Source organism: Nuphar pumila, chromosome 6, assembly GCF_984573655.1.
Source record: "Nuphar pumila chromosome 6, dmNupPumi1.hap1.1, whole genome shotgun sequence".
Taxonomy (NCBI): Eukaryota; Viridiplantae; Streptophyta; class Magnoliopsida; order Nymphaeales; family Nymphaeaceae; genus Nuphar; species Nuphar pumila.
The window spans coordinates 26,842,903-26,865,942 of NC_143254.1; the positions used below are offsets into that span (position 1 = coordinate 26,842,903).

General features: G+C 36.6%; 1 protein-coding gene across 3 annotated transcripts in view; it reads right to left on the reverse strand.

The window, feature by feature from the left end:
* Positions 1–436: 436 nt before the first annotated feature.
* TED3 (Pex2/Pex12 N-terminal domain-containing protein / zinc finger (C3HC4-type RING finger) family protein) overlaps positions 437–23,040 on the reverse strand; it is a 34,463-nt gene continuing 11,859 nt past the window's right edge. Inside the window, exons 1-8 of one of the 3 annotated variants that reach the window (XM_090011413.1) lie at positions 15,821–15,882; positions 9,402–9,515; positions 5,515–5,671; positions 4,706–4,842; positions 4,166–4,266; positions 2,539–2,656; positions 2,164–2,330; positions 437–739 (exon numbers count right to left, since the gene is read on the reverse strand). In XM_090011413.1, coding sequence (XP_089867539.1) covers positions 637–739; positions 2,164–2,330; positions 2,539–2,656; positions 4,166–4,266; positions 4,706–4,842; positions 5,515–5,671; positions 9,402–9,515; positions 15,821–15,832 — 909 coding nt within the window. In that variant the 5' untranslated portion in view covers positions 15,833–15,882 and the 3' untranslated portion in view covers positions 437–636. Of the gene's footprint in view, positions 740–2,163; positions 2,331–2,538; positions 2,657–4,165; positions 4,267–4,705; positions 4,843–5,514; positions 5,672–9,401; positions 9,516–15,820; positions 15,883–23,040 lie in introns of those variants that run through there. The other 2 variants (XM_090011412.1, XM_090011414.1) reach the window with 2 other exon arrangements.

Below are 23,040 nucleotides of genomic sequence, written 5' to 3' on the forward strand. Positions count from 1 at the left end.
ATACAATCAGGATTATCATTCAAATTCACCTCCCAATACAAACATTTGGGGCTCGTATCTGACACTTCCATGTATTATTGTAGGCATAGTATCAAACATCAGAGGCCCAGTTTTAAGAGAGCTCAGAATCCCATGTTCAAGAAAAAGGTCTTTATGTAGCAGGTTGGTTGAAAAGAGGCCCTACTGGAATCATTGCCACAAACCTCTGCTGTTCTAAAGAAACTGAAAGTTCGTTCGCAGACCATCCAACCTTTTGGTTGAATATGGGGAATTCAGAAAGCTGATTCAAGTACCACTATGGAAATCTCAGGTAAATAGCATCTCAGAAGACCTCGAACAAGGCCAATTGATGCATTCGCATGGGTACAAAATCGGGGTGAACACGTCTGATGCAGTTATTGCAAGACAGAGGCATCGGATATGTAACTTTCAATGACTGGGAAAGAATAGATTTCATAGAGAGAACAAGCCCAGAGAGAAGATAACATCATGGGAGAAATTACTGAGTTGCCAATGCATAATCACAAAAATAAGCTAGGCACTTTTTATTACATGACTGTAGAATCAATTACCATGTCTATTTTTTATGTAAAATACAAATTTTTCTCGTGCTATTCACTAAGGCTTAATATCTGCTCATACACGGGCACGCTGCATGGCAAGAACAGGTTCATTGCAACGAACACACTGGAACGAGGAGTTTGCTGCACAACGGGTCCGGAGACAGTAGTAGCAATACCTGAGTCGTTAATTTAGTAATATTAGCATTACATGATATACAGATGTATATGGAGAGAGAGAGAGAGAGCATTTTCAGCAGGCATGAAGCAACCTAGTTACGAACTGTGAACTGGCACTTTCAACAGCTTTTTCAATTTTTGTTTTTAAAATCTGGCTGTATAGATGTGATTTACATGATTGGATGTCAGAACCAATTATTGGATGATCAAATTACACCACATGAGCAGGATTACTTAAGACTCAAAAAATCAAATTTTTTTCATCAAAGAAATGTGATCCAAATGTCAATTCCTAGCAAATGGACTATGCAACAATTGACTGTGCAAACTAGTGAGTACATGCAAATTGTATCAAATCAATCTGACATCATAGATGTGTTTGAAAAAGTTTCTTTGTTAGGAATCCCGTATTGAATCATGTTTTTCGACATAAAACCAGGTTTTTAAGTCCTCAATATGGTTCAGTCACTTCAGTGTATGCTGTTGATTTTTTGAAGCCCATGAAATCTTACTTGCAAACACATGTTCTATAACATGTTTCTTGCCAAATAAGCCATAAAGATCACATTGATAGTGTCTGATATATATATATATATATATATATATATATATATATATATATATATATATATATATATATATATATATATATATACACAGTAGGTAGTAACTGCCTACCACTTTTCTAGCCTATCGCCAGCCTACCAGGCTTTTCAAAGGGTTTTTCCATGTTTTCCTTACACCTGTGTTCTACATGCTTGGTTTTATAGAAATGGACTCTTGGATTGTCCCATTTCAGTGTGCAGGTAGGTTTTTATAATGTTTAAAAATCAACGGACTAAGATTTACATAAATATTCAAGGCTTAAAAATCATGTTTTTTATCTAGAAAAACATGATCCAAGTATCATTTCCTAGAAAATCAACCATGCCAAATACATCTGTAGGGTCAGATTTGGGAAAAACAACCCAAAAACACTGTTCGCTTGCTGTAGGCTGGTGGTGGGCAGCTACCACTTTTCATTATTTAGTGGAAAACAAGTTTTGGATCGTGTGATTATGGCATACATGTAGGTTTTTTAAGATCTTCAAAAGTCAATGGCTCACAATGTACCAAAATTTCACAACTTAAGAAAAACCTATTTTTATGTCCAAAAAATATGATCCAAAACATGATTTCTATCAAATAAATTAAGTACATCTATAAGGTTTGATTGAGAAGATGCTCCCGGAGCACCATAGCATTACTATATATATATATATATATATATATATATATATATATATATATATATATACTGGTGTTACCAAAACTTTAAATGTTTCAATATCCATCATTAATTCATTGATCAATGCAAATTACTTGAAACCAAGGTTCACCGTTCAAGATAATCACAACTGGCAGCTTTAGTGAGTATACATACCTGTGTTGACATGGGTGTGCACTAAATGGAATTATAGGACTTCTTTGACAAATGGGACAGGCTGTATCATCACTGGAGCTGCCAGATTGTTGACCCTTTGAGAAAGGGAGAATATATCTCCTCACCGATGATGCATTGAGGAGGGGAAGAAGCAGGAGAAGCATTTCCTGCAGAAAATGCACTCCTTGTCAGAAGAAATTATATCATCATAAAAGCATAACCATTCATGCCAATTTCGACACAATGAGAAAACAATCTGAGAGACTGAAAATTAGGCAGGCCATGAGCACACAATCTTTTCCTTCCCATCATGGTAGTATTCGTATTACTTGCAATGGATAAGGTGTCCTATATTGAAAGCAGAAGAAAACTCACTGAGAATTCATTCCACACCAACTGGCGATTCATGTACTCAAAACTGACAGCGCGATTCATGTTGGGGGTTCCATAAACAAGTCTTGCTCGTAGAGACGCCTCAACAAGGTTCCTGTACCTGAATGTTGCGAAGTAGCAGAAACTTTAAATATCCAATAACCATTGAAGCCCTTAAGCAATTTGATATGTGTATTTGCAAAACTTAGGAAACTAGGCACAAATACTGGCTAGTTGGCTTAATTTCATGAAGTATAGTTAAATATCCCAGGTATGCCAATCCTACGAATTCATATTCATCGTTAAGAGAGAAAGCAACTGCTTCCAAGATTTTTTTTCCAGAAAACGGCAAATTATAGACCAAATGGATAAAAATTGTGGTAAAGTCTCTCTCTCTCTCAGAATGAAAAAAAATCCCATTTTTTAAACCCTTCCCTACCTTCCAAGAAAAGTACATTCCTAAAACACAGTTAAGTTAGTACAAGATCTCCACCATCTTTAGGAAGTAGAGCTAACATATATATTCCAGACAAGGGTAGAGACATAAATATGTGGTTCAAAACAGACAGAAATACTGGCTAGTTGGCCTAATTTCATGAAGTAAATATTTATATACCCCAGGCATACCAATCCTACGAGTTCACATTCAATTTAAGAGCAAAAGCAACTATAATTTCTTTCATAAAACAGTAAATTACAGATCAAAAGGATAAAAAATGTGGTAAGTTAAGGCTGGAAAACGAGCTGAACAAGACGAGCTTGAACTGTTCAAGTTTGGATCATTCATGTGGCAAGCCAAGCTGAGTCCAAGCTCATAATCAGACCAAGTTAGACGAGCCAAGTTCGAGCTAGGTTGTTTATAAAAAAAATACATTGTTTTAAAGCTGAAGGAAATAGGATTACAAAAAAATACATGTAAATATATATATATATATATATCATATATTTCTTAATACCTAAGAGCCTATATGAGTCGAGCCAAGCCGAATATCTATTGTTCATATTCAGCTTGGCAAGCTTATTTTACGAGTTTGAACGAACTCTTTCCAATCCACAAGCAGCTCAGCCTGTTTCCCAGCCACAGGTAAAGTACATCTCTCTCAGAATTAAAAAACTTTGCCTATTTTTTTAAAGCCTTCCCTGCTTTTCAAAAAAAAGTACTTCCCAAAAACACAGATAAGTCAGTACAAGATCTCTACCATCTTTAGGAAGTAGAGCTAACGTACATAAAAAGTTTGTCAATAAGAATATTTCACAAAAAGGCAGAGGCATAAATGTGGTTCGAAACAGGCACAGAAATACAAACACCATAATTGAACTACACCAGAATTTAAACAAACATTCCCTAGCTATTAAGAAGCTGTGTATGCTACTCTGAGAAATATACTCCAGGAATAGTTTTCAACCCCTATCATCAAGGTTCACAGACAAAGCTCCCCCTCAGTCTTGCATTAGAACTAGCAAATAAGGAACTTTAGGGAATATATACCACCACCCTCCAGCTCTCTGTGGTTTACCCCATGTATTTTTACTGCAATATTCTTAATGAGTACTAAATCAATGGTTATCAACTTATTCATACTAAGATGCACATGATCAACACAGAAATTATCTGATTTAAGAAACAAACCTTCCCGTATAAAGAAAGATAAGCAGATTAGCGAAAGACAGAGCTTTATAGCAACCCTCCACTCGCTGTACTAGAACCCATAATCTCCGCATCCATGATCTCTGGATAAGTAGCATGAAGAATTCATTAATACCATAGTCACCGATATTTTGAAAATATCGTGATATTATCAGTATTTCAAGGTCAGCCGATATTTTTCCCGAGATTTCAAGATACCGCCAGAACCTACAATATCATGATATTATCATGATATTTTCCAAGGTTTTCAAAAAAAATCTTTTCTGTTTCTTTTCTATTTTAAACCCTTTCTAATTGTTTTGTTATATTTTTGCAAGAAAAATACTAAAAAAGCTATTATTTCTTATCTTTTTATCATTCATAGGTTCCAAGATTTTCCTGAGAAAAATAACTTTTTGAAAATATCGTTAAAAAAACCCTTGCCGAGAAATTACCTTGAAAGATACAGGTGACTGTTTAATACCTTAGTCATTTATACACCTGAAATCATGCCATATATGCAAACAATTTTAAAAAATGTACCTGTTCATTATCACCCCAACTTCGGAAAGAAGAGAAAGATTGCAATCGAGCCGATAAGTACTGACCACCAACTGTGGCAAGGCAGTACCAAATCTTTTGAGCAATAGTAAGACCTGGCCCTTCTAGTCCTGTCCTTACTGATCAACACATGCAAGGATACAATAAAGACATCCATACATATCATAAATAGAGAGAAGAGCCAAAGTATTAAATAAAAACAGCCCTTCCAAAAGAAGATTGAATTCATAAACATAAATGGAACATTGAAGTAATTTCCCAAGTTTGAGTTGAAAGTTATAGATAACATCCTGATTGCATGATGGAAATAGCATCAGCTAATGAGTCCCTCCTAGATTTGAGCAGTCCTATAGATAAATGACAAGTAACAAAGAAAAGAGGGTGATGGAGATTCAGACATGTTTCAAAAAATGCCAAAACATGAATTCCATCAGACAAAAAAAAATTTGAATGTTCACAACAAACATCATGTGGTACACCCAATTAGCATGCTATCTATTTTAGTGTAGCCAAAACCCAAAATCCAATGATATCATTGTCTCTATGGTTTGAAGGATCCTATCCCATCATGCAAAAAGACTGTAGGCAGCTAGCGACCTGCAAGGCTGCAACCAATCCAGGAACAACCAGATGCTATGAAATACCACTTGCTTGCATAAAACTCTGGCAGCAGTGGTGATGCAAGAAACTGAAGTTTTAGTTGCCAGGGCAAATTAAGTTCTGATATAGAAATACGAAGTTTAATTTAGAAACTGCATAGTGTATACAGAAAGCCCAAGGAACAGGATTACCTTCTTTCCCTTGTAGGGTTGCTGAGCGTTCATCTCTGTACCTTAGATTCATAAGAGCATTACCAGGAGTTGGTTTATCAACACATATTGAAAAACTCCATATGAGAAGCCCAAGAAAAGCATCCATTTCTGGCTCATATTGAAATATGAATCCTGGCTAATTTCAATGAAGTGATGATAGAAGGATCAGAAGCATAATCAAATCAAAATTCAAAAACTTCACCAAATAGTAATGTAACACAATAAAATCAAGAAAGAATTTGTAGAAAATTATGAACTGGATAGGAAACATAACCTGTTGTACAATGTACACAGAATGAAAAAATGCCAAAACATTTTTTTCAGTTTTTTATGAAGATACCAACAGGTCCAATACTATAGCTAGATTTGCTAGAGCCACACTATCCTATCAAGGGATCTCAAGGTCGAATCCCCTCAGTCCTATTCCCCACCTTGACTATCAGCAAAAAATGAGAAGGGAAAAAAGGATGAAAGTGTTGATGCTACCACCAAGATAGCAGCAGAGGCAACAGGCTATATGTCACAGGCTGTATCACATAAATCCTTATAAAAACCTGCTAATATGTCACAATCAGATGATTCAATAGTCAATTCCTACTAAACAAACCATGTAGATCACATATGTAAGGATGAATTCCAGTAAAAGTATCAAAAAATGAAACGTTGAGACTGTACACAGCCTCCTACTGTTAGGAGGAACCAATCTCTCTCTCTCTCTCTCTCTCTCTCTCTCTCTCTCTCTCTCTCTCTCTCTCTCTCTCTCTCTCTCTATATATATATATATATATATATATATATATATATATATATATATATATATATATATATACGGCTCTGCAGATGTGTTCGGCACGGTCCATTTGCTAGGAATCAGTTGTTGGATAGTGTGCTTTTGACAAAAAAAGATAATTTTTGGATTGGATATTTAGGAAAATTCTGAGCCATTCATTTTCAAGCCTTAAAAGATCCTATTTATGCATTGTAATTGGACGATCCAAGAGCTGGTCCCTATAAAACCAGGTAAAATTTAAGAAAATAGATATATATAGGGCTAATCTACAATTAAACTACTTATACTTGATGTTAGTCACATTCAGAATGAAATTACCAAATAACCTTAAGGTGGTGGCATTTTCGAAAATTTTGTAAATGTTTTATTGGGTTAAAAAGTAAGATCCACTAAGATGGGAGAAAAGCCATTTTCAATTGGTGAAATTAGACATGTTGGTCCATTTATTGGGGCTGAAGGGCATGTTCTGGAATTCCCTTCCAAAATATATGTAACCTCTCTCTCTCTCTCTCTCTCTCTCTCTCTCTCTCTCTCTCTCTCTCTCTCTCTCTCTCTCTCTCTCTCTCTCTCTGTGTGTGTGTGTGTGTGTGTGTGTGTGCAACCCATCTTAGTGCAAACTTGCTTACTTGTCACAGTCACATGATTCAAAATATGTTTCCTACTAAACAAACCATGTAGAATCAAGTCTGTATTTGATCTACAAAAAAAATAGAACATTTTGAAGAAAATAGTGATTTCTGTTGGAAATCACGCACCTTCGGCCCGATCTTCGTCCACTGCAGAAGTATTTGCAAGAAGAAGAGACGGCAATGACTGGCACGATACTCAATCATCGAGTGTGCCCTATCCTCGATATTATATATATATATATATATATATATATATATATATATATATATAGTGGATCGAGTCTGTCAACCCATGTAAATACAATACAAAAGAATCGGATCTAGAACCCGACCCGTATATTACAATCTCAATAATTTCTGCACAATAGTTCCATACTTTCAATAGTACTACCCTATATATATAGGAAAATCGGTAGTTGCCTACCACTTACCTAGACTGCCGCAAGCGAACAGGTGTTTTCAAGTTGTTCTTTCGCAAATCTGACTCTGCAAGATGCATTCGGCAATGTCGATTTGCTAGGAAACGACAATTGGATCATATTTTTCGATAAAAAAACATAATTTTTTAAGTCTTGAATATTTATGAAAATTTTAGACAGTCGACTTTTAAACATTATAAAAACTTACCTGTGTGTCGGAATCGGACGATCCAAGAGTCGATTCTTATAAAATCAAGCATTTAGAACACATTTGTACAGTCAGATTTAAGGAAAACATCGAAAAAACCCTTCAAAACCCAGTAGCCCAGAAAAGTGGTAGCACTGGTAGGCAGCTACGACCTACTTGATATAGTCGCCTATATCATTCAAGGCAATTTCTCGGCGACATTTTCAAAAATTGGTCTCTAAAAAATCTGAAGTTTTAACAATTAAAAAATATAAAAAAAATAAGAAATAATAGGTTTTGTATCTTTTTCTTTAAAAAATATAAGAAAATAAGTTTGGAAAGTATTTAAAACACAAAATAAACAAAAAATAAAAAATGGCTTAAAACATATAAAATAAAGATTTTTTCAAAAATATCACAAAAATATTGTGATATTTTGAAAATATCACTGATCTATTGTGGCCAGTTATCAGTGGATGGTTAGACAACTAGATGGGAATAATGTCTTTCTAAATGGGGATTTAAATGGAGTTGTTTACATGCATCAACCTCCAAATTTTCAAGATCCTCTTATGTGTGTTGTTTGTTGAAAGCGGGAATAATGTCTTTCTAAATGGGGATTTAAATGAAGTTGTTTACATGCATCAACCTTCAAGTTTTCAAGATCCTCTTATGTGTGTTGTTTGTTGAAAGCGCTCTGGTTTAAAAGTTAAAACAGGCTCCTCGAGCCTGGTATCAAAAACTCAATAATGCCTTGCTATCTATGGGGTTTGTGAGCTCTAGTACTGATACATCTTTGTCTATTCTTCAACAACAAAATCTCACTGTTTTTTTAGTATATGTGGATGATATCTTTATTACTGGCAGCTCCAATGAATATATCATGAATCTGATTAATTCTTTAAGTCGAAAGTTTGCTTTAAAGGACTTGGGTGAATTAAAAGAGTTGGGAATTGATCATTTTGTTCCTCTTGTTTTATGGTGCAATAATGTGAGTGAGAATTATATGGGAGCTCATCTTGTATTTCACCAAAAAAGTAAACATGTTGAAATAGATGTTCACTTTGTTCAAGATAGAGTGGCTAAGCAACTCGTAGTCAAGCATATAATGTCTCAACACCAATGTGTTGATGTCTTCACCAAAACCTTACCTACTAAGCAGTTTGTAACTTTGTTGAGCTTCGGTGAAAACTCAACGTGGTCCTAGGACCGTTGAATTTGACGTGGATGTTAGAGATCTAAGTCCTAAAAGTGAAGGGAGTGCTAAGAGTTCACAAGATGGAAAGTTCAAAGGCTCAAAGATATCAACTGAATTATCTAGAAGACTTGAGGCCCAAGTTAAAGAATCATGATATGCAGATCATCCAATCAAAGGAAGTTGTTAGAGTTATTCAGGAAAAGAAGACTCCTGGAAGCTAAGGATTCTGAAAATTAAAATTTGGTACTTGATCCTAAGGAGAGAATAAGGAAGTTCCTAAAGAGTTTAATTGTAACAATATTCTCTATTAAAGGAACCTCTATCTCAGGTAGTTGTTGAGAGAGGTAAAGAGAAATTTCTGGTCGTGGATGTAGGCATTGTTGTCGAAACACATTAATTGTTTTTGTGTTTCTTTGGTCCATAAGCACTTTAGTAAGAACAAAATAAAAAAGTGTTTCTTAGCATCATGGGTTCCTCATGAAAACTTTTAATGAGAAACTTAAAACTAACAAAATCTGAAATCCATCGATAGAGTGAAAACAAACATGCATTTTTTCGATCTTTTAACATCATCACAATGCTCACCAAACCTCAGAACACAAGGGAGAGTGGAAAAGTGGAACAAAAATCAGATCAACATTACCTTGATTAGAGAAAAAACCTTCACCAATTGCTCCTTCAACATTGCTGACATCTCCTCATCCAACCTCCCTGCATCCAGCTGGTTAACCTTAGACACCGAGATGGCCATCGCTTTCTGTCAAAAGAAACCTCAAATTTAATCTCAATTGGAGCAACAAAAGACAACCCCACGAAAATTGTAGGCCGTTGATTTTTGAAACGTTATAAAATGCTCCAAGAAGCAATTCCTACAAAAAACAAGCATATACATAACATATGTATAGTCAGAATTTTGAAAAAACACCAGAAATCCAATAGCATGTTTCATTTTGCACCGAGAATATTTTGTAGGTTTCCATTCCCCTATATATATGGGAAATATTGACTACCAATGAAGGTAAGGAACTAATATTTTTTTCTAGATCAAATGTTATAAATGTGATCTACATGGTTTGTTTAGTAGGAAACTTGTTTTGAATCATGTGAGTATGACACGTAACGTAATTAGGTTTTTAAAGGGGTTCAAAAATCAACATCCCACAAATGTGCCAAAATTTCATAACTCAAAAGATCATGTTTTTACATTACAAATGCAAGATCCAAGGCTTGATCCTTAGCAAACAATCCATGCTAAACACATCAATGTGGTTAGATTGAGTCGATACAACTTGCTCATATGATTTCTAGCTCATGAGTTCCTTACCTTCATTAGTACCAAATATTTTCCCACACACACACATATATATAGGGTAAATATATATAAATATACAGAGAGAGAGAGAGAATGTGGTAGTTGCATATCACATTCCCTGCGAGATGCCAGTGGCGCCCGCTCGATGCGTGTACATCACGCCTTTTTTTTCTGTCCACCCAAAAAGGATTTAGCAGCAGTCACAATGCCACTAAAAGTCATTTTAATGACTTTTAACTTTTTAAGCATGTGATCCGACGGTCGCGTGGAAGGTGGTGGGCAGCTACCACCTTCTATATATAGAGGAAAAGTGGTAGCTGCCTACCGCCGGCCTACCATCTATGTCACATGGGTGCAGGTGCGGGCGCGGGTGAGGGTGCGGGGATTCGGCACTTCCAAAAAACCCGGGTGCGGGGGTGCGGCAGGGGCAAAAATGTATATATATATATATATATATATATATATATATATATATATATATATATATATATATAAAGGGGGTCAGCAGCTGACAGACAGCTGCTGTCAGCAGCTGCGGCTGACAGCAGCTGCTGTCAGCTGCTGCGGCTGACAGCAGCTGCTGTCAGTAGACTGCTGCAGCTGTTCTGACAGCTGCTGCTGCTGTCAGCAGCTGAAAGACAGCTGCTGTCAGCAGCGGTCAGCATTACTTTTTTTTAAAAAAAATTGGCAGCTCATTTGGGCAATTTTTTTTAAAAAAAAATAAATCCAAAACAAGAATGGACCAAAATGATCCTGGGTGCGGTCAACGCACCCAGGATAGGGTTGACCGCACACGCACCCGCGTCGAGTCGCGTCGACGCGGGTGCGGCACCCTGCTAGCCGAATCCCTGTGACATAGCCTACCATGAAGGAACTGAAATTTTCAGGTTGTTTTTGCAAATCTGACACTGCAGATATGTTCGACATAGTAAATTTATTAGGAAACAATACTTGGATCATGTTTTTTCAATTAAAAAAAACATGATTTTTTAAGCCTTGAATATTTATGAAATCTTAAACGGATGATTTTTAAACCTTAAAAAATCTACCTGCGCATCGGAATGGGATAATCCAATAGTTGATTTTTTTTCCTTTTAAGACAAGGTACCTTAAACCTGCGTATCGGAATGACAGACTAGATAGTAATCAACATCTTATGATGACACTCTTTGTTGTTAAAAAATACTTTAATCATCAGTAAGGTCCCAAAATAATTGCATTGTCACCAGAACTTCTTCCATTGTCATCAGGACCTTGAATTGTTGTTAGCACTTCCTGGATTGTTATTAGAAGGGCTCTAGAACCTCTAGAGCAAGCATCACAAATATAATTCTCAAAATTATGAAAATTGGAAGTGTAAACTAACTAACTACTTTCTTAACCATTCTCAACACAGTACTCAGTTAGTAAACCTCTAAGCAGATGGAGAACCATATGATCATCATTTACATGTTTTGATGCCATCGCAAGCAGGTGTGACAACATCCTTGCCTTCTAAAAATATTCATCTGAAGACAGAATCCTTGTTAAGGGTATGCAGTTGCTCCTTCAACTGCATAACCCGAGAGCAAGAGTGAACAGCATGTGTGCTTCAGCGTGTTCCACACATCGAAGAAGGTTCACAAACTGACAACTTGAGTGCACCCTTTCGAAAAGGGAAGAAATTATCTAGCTTAAGAGTAGTTGGGCTTGCCTAACCCAAGATACATAAACAGAGTTCAGTTCTTGCCCTTTTCCATTGCCTAACCGTCTAAACTGTGATGGGCATGACTTCCAGGGAAAACTCCATTTTTGAAAACCTCTCGGAACAAAAAACGCTCGCGGAGAAACTACCTTGAAATATATATATATGGTTTTGAGTGGTTTTCCATGTTTTCCTTAATCTGACTATACAAATGTATTCTAAGTGCTTGATTTTATAAGAATCGACTCTTACATCGTCCGATTCCGACATGTAGGTAAGTTTTTATAAGGTTTAAAAATCGACAATCTAAATTTTTCATAAATATTCAAAACTTAAAAATCATGTTTTTTTAATTAAAAAACATGATCCAAGTTTTGTTTCCTAGTAAATCAACATTGTCGATTACATCTGCAGAGTCAAATTTGCGAAATAAAAAAATTCTTGAAAACACTTGTTCGCTCGTGATAAGCTGGCAGTAGGCTAGGAAAGTGGTAGGCAGCTAGCAATTTTATATAAATAGGGTAGTACTAATGAAGGTACGGAAATATTGTGTAGAAATCACTCTTTTCTTTAAAATGTTCTTTTTTTTTTGTAGATCAAATGTTATAGATGTGATTCTACATGGTTTGTTTAGTAGGAAACATATATTGAATCCCGTGACTATGACAAGTAAGCAAGTTTGCACTAAGATGGGTTGCACAGAGAGAGAGAGAGAGAGAGAGAGGTTACATATATTTTGAAAGGGAATTCCAGAAGATGCCCTTCAACCCCAATAAATAGGCCAACAGCTCTAATTTCTCCCAATGGAAAAATGCTTTTCTCCCACATGAATGGATTTTACTTTTTAACCTAATAAAGCAATCACAAAATTTTCAAAAATGCCACCACCTTAAGGTTATTTGGTAATTTTATTTTGGATGTGTCTAACATTAAATATAATTAGTTTAATGGTAGATTAGCCCTATATATATATGAACCAAGATTTTCATAATTTTTTTCTGTTTCTTTCGTTAAATTTTGCCTGGTTCTATATGGACCAGCTCTTGGATCGTCCAATTACAATGCATACACTGGATCTTTTAAGTCTTGAAAATCAATGGATAAGAATTTTTCATAAATATTCATCCATGCAAAAATTGTATTTTTTGTCAAAAATACACGATCCAACAAGTGATTTATAGCTCGTCACCTGGGTACGGGTGCGGGTGCAGGTATGGGTATGGGTATAGGTACAGTGGGTACAACACGACAATTCCAAAAAAAGTGGGTATGGGGACAAGGCTATATATATAAATATATATAATATTAAATATCACATAAATACAAAATAAACTGAATATAATGTATTAAATACTGAAAATATAACATATAATATAATATAATATAGAACACGAAAAATGGCGTGTCTGGTACCCGTACCCATGTCGTACCCATACCTGTGTTGACACAGGTACGGCACCTAAAGTGGCATGTCCCGGTAACATAGCTCCTTGCAAATGGATCATGCTGAACACATTTGCAAGGTCGGATTTGCAAAAAAGATTTTAAAATGCTTATTTCATACTCCAGTTCACATTTTTAGTCATCATATTCTAGTGGCCCTATCTATCTATATATATATATATATATATATATATATATATATAGAGAGAGAGAGAGAGAGAGAGAGAAAGAGTAATTGGCTCCTCCTAATGGTAGGAGGGTGTGTATGTTACGAAATGCACATGCACACAAGCAATAAACCACTAATAGGCAAGAATACAATAAACCACAACGTGGCAATTGACAAACATAAAACATGATTTTAAAGTTTTGAATATTTATGGATAATGTTTTTTAATTTAAAAAAAACATGATTTTTTAAGTTTTGAATATTTATGAAAATTTTAGATCGTCGATTTTTAAACCTTATAAAAACTTACCTACATGTCGGCATCGGACGATCTAAGAGTCAATTCTTATAAAATCAAGCACTTAGAACCTATGTCACATGGGTGCGGGCGCGGTGCGACACGGGTGCGGCGCAATTTTAAAATTTTTGGACACGGGGACTCGGCTATATATATATATATTATTTTTTAAAAAAGTGCACAGACACAACACAGTCCGTGACTGTGTCTGTGACTGTGCAGTGTGCACAGTCACAGTCTGTGACTGCAGCACAGTCCACTGTGACTGTGCATTGTGACTCTTTTTATATATTTTTTAAATAAAAAATATAAAAAAAATCATTTTTTTAGGGACAAATGGACATTTTTTGACTCTGTCAAAGTTGACCGAATCCAAAATATGGACAGACTCGGCCTCGACTCGTTGACTGAGTCCGACTCGGCGTTAACCAAGTCCAGGCCGAGTCAGAAGCCGTACACGTGTCTGCACCCGTGTCGGGGCGTGTCGACTCGGGTGCGGCACCTCCCTAGCCGAGTCCGTGTGACTTAGCATAGAACACATTTGTATAGTCAGATTTCAGAAAAACAAGGAAAAAACACTCAAAACCAGGTAGATCTGAAAAGTGGTAGGCAGTTACCACCTACTATATATATAGTCACCTATATTGCTTAAGGTAATTTCTCGGCGAGCATTTTTTTTCGAGAGATTTTCAAAATTTAGTTTTTCCCTGGAAGTCATGCCCATCACAGTTTAAACGGTTGGGCAATGGAAAAGGGCAAGAACTGAACTCTGATTATGTATCTTGGGTTAGGGAAGACTAGCTTATCATATTAAAAGATTGCAGTATACTACAAGCCAAACTATTGGTTCAACCGAAATATCACATCATAATGTTGGAGTCCAAGACAATGTCGAACTTCACTGAACAGATCATAATGATGGCAATGACAATGGTGGTAATAAAATAAGTTCATAATTCAATCCAAAGACATTAACATCTTCAATGCATGCTAACTTCAAAATCTTAGTGTAGAACAAATTCATATTGAAGTTTAAAATAAAGGACACTCAATTTTTAAAAAATGTCATGACTTTTGAATACCCAACACAAATAGTATTAGGAAGTTCTTAGGAAGGCAAGCATCAGAGTCATAGAAGATGAACAACATTGCTATCTTAAAAGAGAAGCTTCAATTGAATGTTGAACTCATCGTCATTGCTTGCCACAAACTGCTTTCTCCTATTATATTTTACAACTATGGTTGGAACGTCCAGAAAAGCAAAAAAGGTAAGCAAAATAGAAGGAAAAAGTAACAATCACCAAAGAACCATCCACGGTATACTTATTTTCAACTAAATCAGGATATTGAGATTAGTAGGATTGCAATACACTAGTAACAAAAACGAGTTCATTTCATCAGCAAAGAAGAACATAACTGTATTGTGTGTACAACATCATCATAACTAAGGTATTCAGTGCAGAGCATTCATAACTGGATCTACACAAACAAACAATGTTCGAAAACTTGAAGGTATACAGTTTCTATGTTCTAAAAAAGTTAAACGCACAACAGGTTCAACTCATACTCGACACACAAAAGTTAGTATTTTCTCCGCTCAATTTATCAACACACGGGCATTGAAAAACTATTCAAAAAGACTTGATATCATGATGAGTACACCCAAAAAAGAGATTGTTTACATCCTTACTCGACAAAGGGTAGGTGAAATAAGAGAAATGCTAATGAATGGATGATTATCTTTCCAAAATATATATATATATATATAAAATTGCATTTTAAGAATTCAAAATATATGAGATTTATTAGTTTCTCAGTCCAAACAAATCCAGAATAAATCCCCAATAAACCAATAGATTCCACATTACCAACCATATTTAAGAAAAAACAGAAAGACAAAAAGAAAAGAGTTTCAAAAACAAAGAAGGCGGGCAAAAAATCTGTCTAAAACAATCAGATCCATCAGGATTCCGATAACAAGCAAAATACAAACTTAACAGACGACAGATCTTCCCTACTTCCATGCTAAAAAAATAAACAACAATCAAATTAGGGTTCTAGGATTTCCCAACAAAAACCCCCAAAAAAGAACTTAATAACCGGGAGATCTACAGGATGCAGACCACAGAGGCTACCGCTTAGGCAAGAAAACTGACCTTTGCTCTCATCTTCTCCTTCTCTGAGACGTTCGACGGCAAGTGCTTCTCCTCTCTTCTTCTCCTCTAAACCACACAGAATGGAAGGTGATAATGCATGAAAATGCATTCATATCCATTATTAAATCCATGCATTTATGAGTCTTTTATGGTTTTGATGCCCATGTTTATGATGTTTCAGGTGTCACGGAGCTGTGGTTTGAATTTCGTCCAATTCGAAGTTAAAACGATAAATTTATGGTCATTTTATGATTTTCGAGCAAATTTCAGAAAAGAACCGATTCCGGATCCAATCCATGTGACGTCTGGTGGATCTTTGATAGGACCCACACGTGATTTGCAGTCCAATTAACCCAAATCCATAGTGGATAATTAATAAAATTTCAAAAAAAAACTCTCTTGGCCCCACTCTATTTTTGTAATTTAGAATAGATGTAAGTCGCCTCTTTGAAATAGTTTTTAAAATAGGATTAGTTTTGTAATTTTTAATCTAACCTAAAACCTAATATAAAAACTCATTGTAGAGGGGCGTGAGGCAGTTTTTGCCCTCTTTCTACAGCAGTCTCTCTCCCTCTTTGATCCCCTCTTCCCTCTTCACGCAAATCCCCCTTCTCTTCTCAACTTCGTCTTCTTCTTCTTCTATTTCTTCTTCTTCTTTTCTTCTATTTTCTTCTTCTCTGCAGGATCAGCGTGAGATCCAATCCGGGAGGCAGTTGCACACTCCATGAGGCAGAAATTCGCTCTCTTCTCAACCCAGTCCGTTGGGCGACACCGGATTTGCCAATTCGGTATCTCCTCCTACTTCTCTACCACAGATTTAGTTTTAAATTTTCTGTTCTTATTTCTCGATTTTTATTTATAGATCAAATTGGATTAGATTAAGTTTATTGATCTGCACTTAGGTTGTGTTTTCTTTATTTATTTTTATTGAGAAAAAAAAAGAGATAGGTCTGTTAGATCTTGAATCTCCAGGTCCTTCCACGCGTGAGATCTGAAAAACAGAGAGAGAGAGAGAGAGAAAGGGAGAGAGAAGATGGGAGAAGCCGATACCCCTTCAGCAATAGGGTCGGCTGCTGTGTATTCCTTCATATTAACAATTGATTACAAAATTTTAGGGTACTAAAATACCCCTCATTACAATAAACAATATTACATAATGCCATTAATGAAGAAGTGGATGTCACGGGTCCTGGATCTTCAGATTACATAATGCCATTAATGAAGAAGTGGATGTCACGGGTCCTGGATCTTCAGATCCATGACCCGGAACCGAGAAAACACTTCTTTTCACCCTCCCTCAAGTTGTGCATGATCTTGAATCATGAACAACTTGCCTTTTAACATCCAAAATCTGTCTTTTGTCAATCCTTTTGTAAATATATCCGCCACTTGATCTGTAGTTCGAACAAATTCAGGCTCAATCTCTTTCTCTTCTACCTTTTGTCTCACAAAATGCTGGTCTATTTCAATATGTTTGGCACGACTGTGATGGATTGGATTAAAAGACATACTAATGGCGCTCTGGTTGTCACACAAAAGAAGTGATCGAGATATCGATTCTCCGACTTCTGTCAGTAGATGTCTAACCCAAGTAGCCTCAGCAGTGGCAGCTGCCATTGACCTGTATTCAGCCTCTGTACTGGATCTGGCAACAGCCTTTTGTTTCTTACTACTCCAAGAAACCAAATTCATCCCAACAAATACACAATAGCCTGATACTGATCTGCGTTCATCTGGATCTCCTGCCCAGTCCGCGTCAGAATAAATAGTGATCTCATGTGCACTTTGCCCATTTGTCTTTCGCTTATATGTGAGACCATCCCCAACCGTTCCCTTCAGATATCGTAGTATCCGTTTAACTGCTTCCATATGCCCTTCACATGGGGCATGCATAAACTGAGAAACTTGATTCACCGAGTAGACTATATCAGGGCGAGTAAAAGTGAGGTATTGTAACATACCCACTATGCTACGGTACTGTGTGGGATTATCAAAAGGATCTCCGTCTTGAGAGCTAAGCCTTTGATGAAGAACGCTAGGAGTGCTCAAGGGCTTGCAGTCTTTCATACCTGATTTATTGAGAACATCAATGGTATACTTATGTTGAGTGAGAGTCGTTTTTTCAGAGGAACTGTCAACTTCAATTCCAAGAAAGTACCGTAGTTTGCCAAGGTCCTTCATTTTGAACCTCTGATTCAAGAGATGTTTGACTTCTTCAATGTGCTCATTGGAACTGCCAGTGATGATAATATCATCCACATATATCAACAACAGAGTAATTGTGTCTTGGTTCTTAAATATAAATAGGGAGTGGTCAAGAAGAGATTTCTTAAAACCATACTTTTGTATTTCAAGAGAAAAGCTGTCAAACCAAGATCGAGATGCCTGCTTCAATCCATATATAGCCCTTTTTAGTCTGCAGACATATTTTGTAGGATTACCTTCTGCGTAACCAGTGGGTTGTTCCATGTAAACTTCTTCTCTCAAATCTCCATGAAGAAAAGCATTCTTCACATCAAGTTGGCTAATGGTCCATTGGTGTTCAATGGCTAAAGAAAGTATGACTCGGATTGTCCCCATCCTCACAACTGGACTAAAGGTTTCATCATAATCATGTCCTTGCTCCTGTGTAAAACCTTTGGCTACAAGTCTCGCCTTGTATCGCTCTATAGTCCCATCCGGTTTATACTTTATTTTGTACACCCATTTCGAACCAACAACGTTTCTGTCAGGTGGTCTTGATACGACATCACACGTACCACATTCATGTAGAGCTTCCATCTCCTCATTCATTGCTTCAATCCATCTTCTGGAATTTGATGCTTGAGAGAACGTTGTGGGTTCATCTTCCTTATTCAAGGCTGTTAGAAAGAGTTGAAAATCTAATGAGAAATTTTCATAACTGACCCACCTTTCAATTGGATGGCGAGAACGTGTGGATCTTCTAGTATCAACAATGTTGGATGTTGAGGAAGCGTCCATATCTGAATCAACTATGGTGGGTGACTCTCTTTCTCGTCGAGTGTAGACAAGACCTTTATACCTTCCTGGATTCAAAGTTGAGTCTGTATTTTCATGATCAATCATTCCATCAGTAGACACAAGTTTCTTATCCTTTTGAATGCAATTTGAGCAAGCATCACTAGCTCCTGAGAGAAGTTCATAATTCAACCAAGGATAATAAGCCTCAACTCTATGTTTTGATTCTGAAGAACTAGTACATCGACAATCAAAATTCAATTCATCGAAGATGACATTTCTTGATATTTTGATGCACTTGCTCACCGGATCATAGCACCTGTACCCTTTATAGTCATCAGCATAACCCACAAACCTGCACTTTAAAGCCTTGTCCTGAAACTTATGTCTCCTTGAACTGTCAACATGAACATAGCATAAACATCCAAAGACATGTAAATCATAGTAGTTGGGGTGTACACCAAAAAGAGATAAGTAAGGAGACTTGTTTTCCAAAATAGTCATGGGCAATCGATTTATCACATGGACTGCAGAATGAAAAGCCTCTGTCCATAAAGTGATCGGAAGATTACTGTCATGCATCATACTCATCGCACTCTCAACAATATGGCGATGCTTCCTTTCAGCAATCCCATTCTGCTGAGGTGTGTGTGGGCAAGACACCTTTTTTCTTATCCCATTACTTTGAAGAAAGTTAGTAAAGTCAATGGAAGAAAATTCACCTCCTCCGTCACATTGGAAACTTAGGATGTTTTCAGAAAATTGGTTTTTTACAAAGGAATGGAAGTTATGGAACAACTTGAAAGTCTCGGATTTATGTTTCATGAAAAATATCCAGGAATATCGAGAATAACTGTCAACAAATAAAAGATAATATCTAGTTCCAGACATGGAAGCAACTGGAGCAGGCCCCCAAACATCAGAACAGATAGTCTCAAAAGGTCTTGAAGCTCTTTTATTGATAGAATGAAATGGTAAAACATGACTCTTACATAAGAGACAACTAGAACATTTATTGTCATTGACATTTATTCCTAGACTTGACTTGGGAATAAGATTATTCGAAACAAGCTTTTCAATGAAACTACTACTGCAGTGACCTAGACGACCATGCCAAAGATTTGGCTTATTGATTTCAGAGACACTAAAAACACAGGTAGGATTTTCAGAAGACAACGATGATTGGAGCTTCAAGTTTGGATCTGCAGAGCTAACATGTGTTGAAGGATCTTCTTGAAAAACATACATATTGCCTTGTCGTTTTCCTCTAGCAAACGTCTCCTTCGTGTAGAGATCCTTAACAAGAACAGAAGAAGGAGTAAATTCAACTGAGGCTTTGACATTATCAACAAGTTTAGAAACTGAAACAATGTTTTTCTTGATATTAGGAGCATAAAGAACATTTGAAAGATTGATGGAAGATTCGGGCAAGGATATGATGGAGTTTCCAATATGCGAGACAGAGTGGTGTGATCCATCTCCAGTAACTATACTACTTCTACCAATGTAAGGAACAAGTTTTAGGAGCTTACCTGCATCACCAGTAACATGAGTCGCTGCGCCAGAGTCCACATACCAAGTACCTTGCTCATTCTGTTTCAGATTCAATTCTGCTAAGGCTGACAACAACAACTCTTTTACTTCTCCATTGGTCCTTGTACTGTCTGTGCCTCTTTTTGCTTCAGTTTGTGTTGATTTTCCTTTATTTAAGGGATTAAACCAGCAGTTGGCTTTGATGTGCCCCCTTTTATTGCACAGAAAGCAAGTAGGGATTGGCCTCTGTCTTTGTGAGTTGGTATATGAGTTGGGTGTAGGCAATAATCCACGACCGCCATGGCTACTTCTCCCTTGTGCTCCTTTTCCCTTAATATCATAGCTTCCTCGTCCTCGTGCATAAGTAACCCCTGTAGCAAGAACTTCTTGTGCCCCAGTTTGCATAGATGATTCTTCAGAAAATCCCTTTAGATTCATCTCATATTGTAACAATTTTGCGCGCAGATCTTCAAAGTTGGGCAGCTCAGGTAAACATAATAGAGAAGTGACAATCATATGATAGTCGTGTCCCAATCCACTGAGGGTTTGTTGTACCAAATCTTTATCAGAAACTGTACTTCCAACAACTGCTAACTGATCTGTGATAACCTTCATTTTGTTCAAATATTCCATGATGGACATGGAATCCTTTCTTAACATTTGAAATTCTCTTTTAAGAAACATAATCCTGGCCTGAGAAACCTGTGAGTATGTCTGAACTAGTCTGTTCCAAAGTTGCATGGCAGTGCAGTCATCTGGAATAGCTACAAGCACCTCTTGTGACAGTGTTGATGTAATATAAGCAACAAGCGCTTGGTCTCTTTTCATCCAAGCCACAAATTCAGGATTTCTAACATATACGGTAGTAGCTTCCCCTTTGTTGTCCCTTTCTTCTTGTGATAGGAACTCAGGAGGAACTGGAATAGATCCATCCAGGTGTCCAGAAAGATCCTGACTCCTACTGAAAGGTATGATTTGCCTCTTCCAAGTCAAGAAATTACCATTATTTAATTTTTCAGACACGAGATGACTGAGGAAACTGGAAGAAAGAACTGATTGACTAGGAAGTGAATTCATGTTTCACAGAATTAAGAATGTATTCAGCACAATCTGCTTACACCTGCAGTTTTTTTTTTTTTTTGCAGGAACTAACTCAGATCGATGCTATCAGACTGCAGAAACAATTCAGATTGCTGATATGAAACAGAAATTGAATGTCAATCAGATTTGATATAAATGAAACAGAAAATGAATGTATCGGCTTGATCAAGGATGCAGCTGAATCAAAATAATTTTTGATTTGTATATGAAATGAAACATTTGATATAAATGAAACAGAAAATGAATGTATCGGCTTGAGCTGAATCAAAATAGGACCCTGCGTGATTAGATCACGCCGCTATCAACAGCAATAAACTAGGTATGCGAGTGACAGAATGAGAAATAGGACCCTGCGTGATTAGATCACGCTGATATGAAAGAAATAAAGAGATCAATAAACTGAAACAAGAGAAAAGGAAAGAGATAGGTAGAAGGCTGTGGGGATAGAAACCGAGGTTGTGGGGAAACCGAGGTTCAGCCACCACCGAGGTGAAAGAAAAATAGAAAGAGGATAAAAGAGGACTGTGGGAAGAAGAAGTCAGATCTGATTATCTTCAGATCTGATTGATATCAGATCTGATATAGAAGAAATGAATGTGGGGAGACAAAAATGGGTCGTACGTGAACCAAAAAAAAATGAAAATAGGGAATGGAGGGATATGTTCTTGACTTAGAAGAAGAAATCGAGAAGGACAGATCTATCGGACGTACCTTTGAGATCGATTCCAGTTTCAATTGCAGCGTGGCTCTGATACCATGTTAGATCTTGAATCTCCAGGTCCTTCCACGCGTGAGATCTGAAAAACAGAGAGAGAGAGAAAGGGAGAGAGAAGATGGGAGAAGCCGATACCCCTTCAGTAATAGGGTCGGCTGCTGTGTATTCCTTCATATTAACAACTGATTACAAAAATTTAGGGTACTAAAATACCCCTCATTACAATAAACAATATTACATAATGCCATTAATGAAGAAGTGGATGTCACGGGACCTGGATCTTCAGATTACATAATGCCATTAATGAAGAAGTGGATGTCACGGGTCCTGGATCTTCAGATCCATGACCCGGAACCGAGAAAACACTTCTTTTCAAGGTCGACAGCTTGAATCGACCATCCTTCAATTCAAGTCGTCAAATAGATCTAACATAGCGTTTTTTTTAGTTTCTGTTTTAATTTTTTTATTTGTTATGATTATTAGGATATTAATCTGTGTTTATTTTCTGTTTATCTGATTAGTTAGGTTTTATTTTTATTTTTTTAGGTTTAATTAGATTAGTTGTTGAGTTTAGGAAAAATCGATAATTAGATCTCCTGATTTTTATTTTTATTTTCCTGATCTTGTTTTGTGCGTATCTGGAGTTTCCGAACACATTTTTCGAATCCGTAAAGTGGGTTAGGTTTCTAGACAAGTCTACTTTCAATTTGAAAAATTTCGTCAAGATCCAAATCTGTTTGACGAACTGTCGCTCTGTTTTACCGTATTCTGTCTATAAATTTCCTACGCTTTTTCTGTTTTAGTGTCATCATCATTTTATGTGACTTTTTGTGGAATTTTTCGATTCTGTAAACTGTGTCATATTCCCGAGTGTGTCAGGAATCAATCTGAA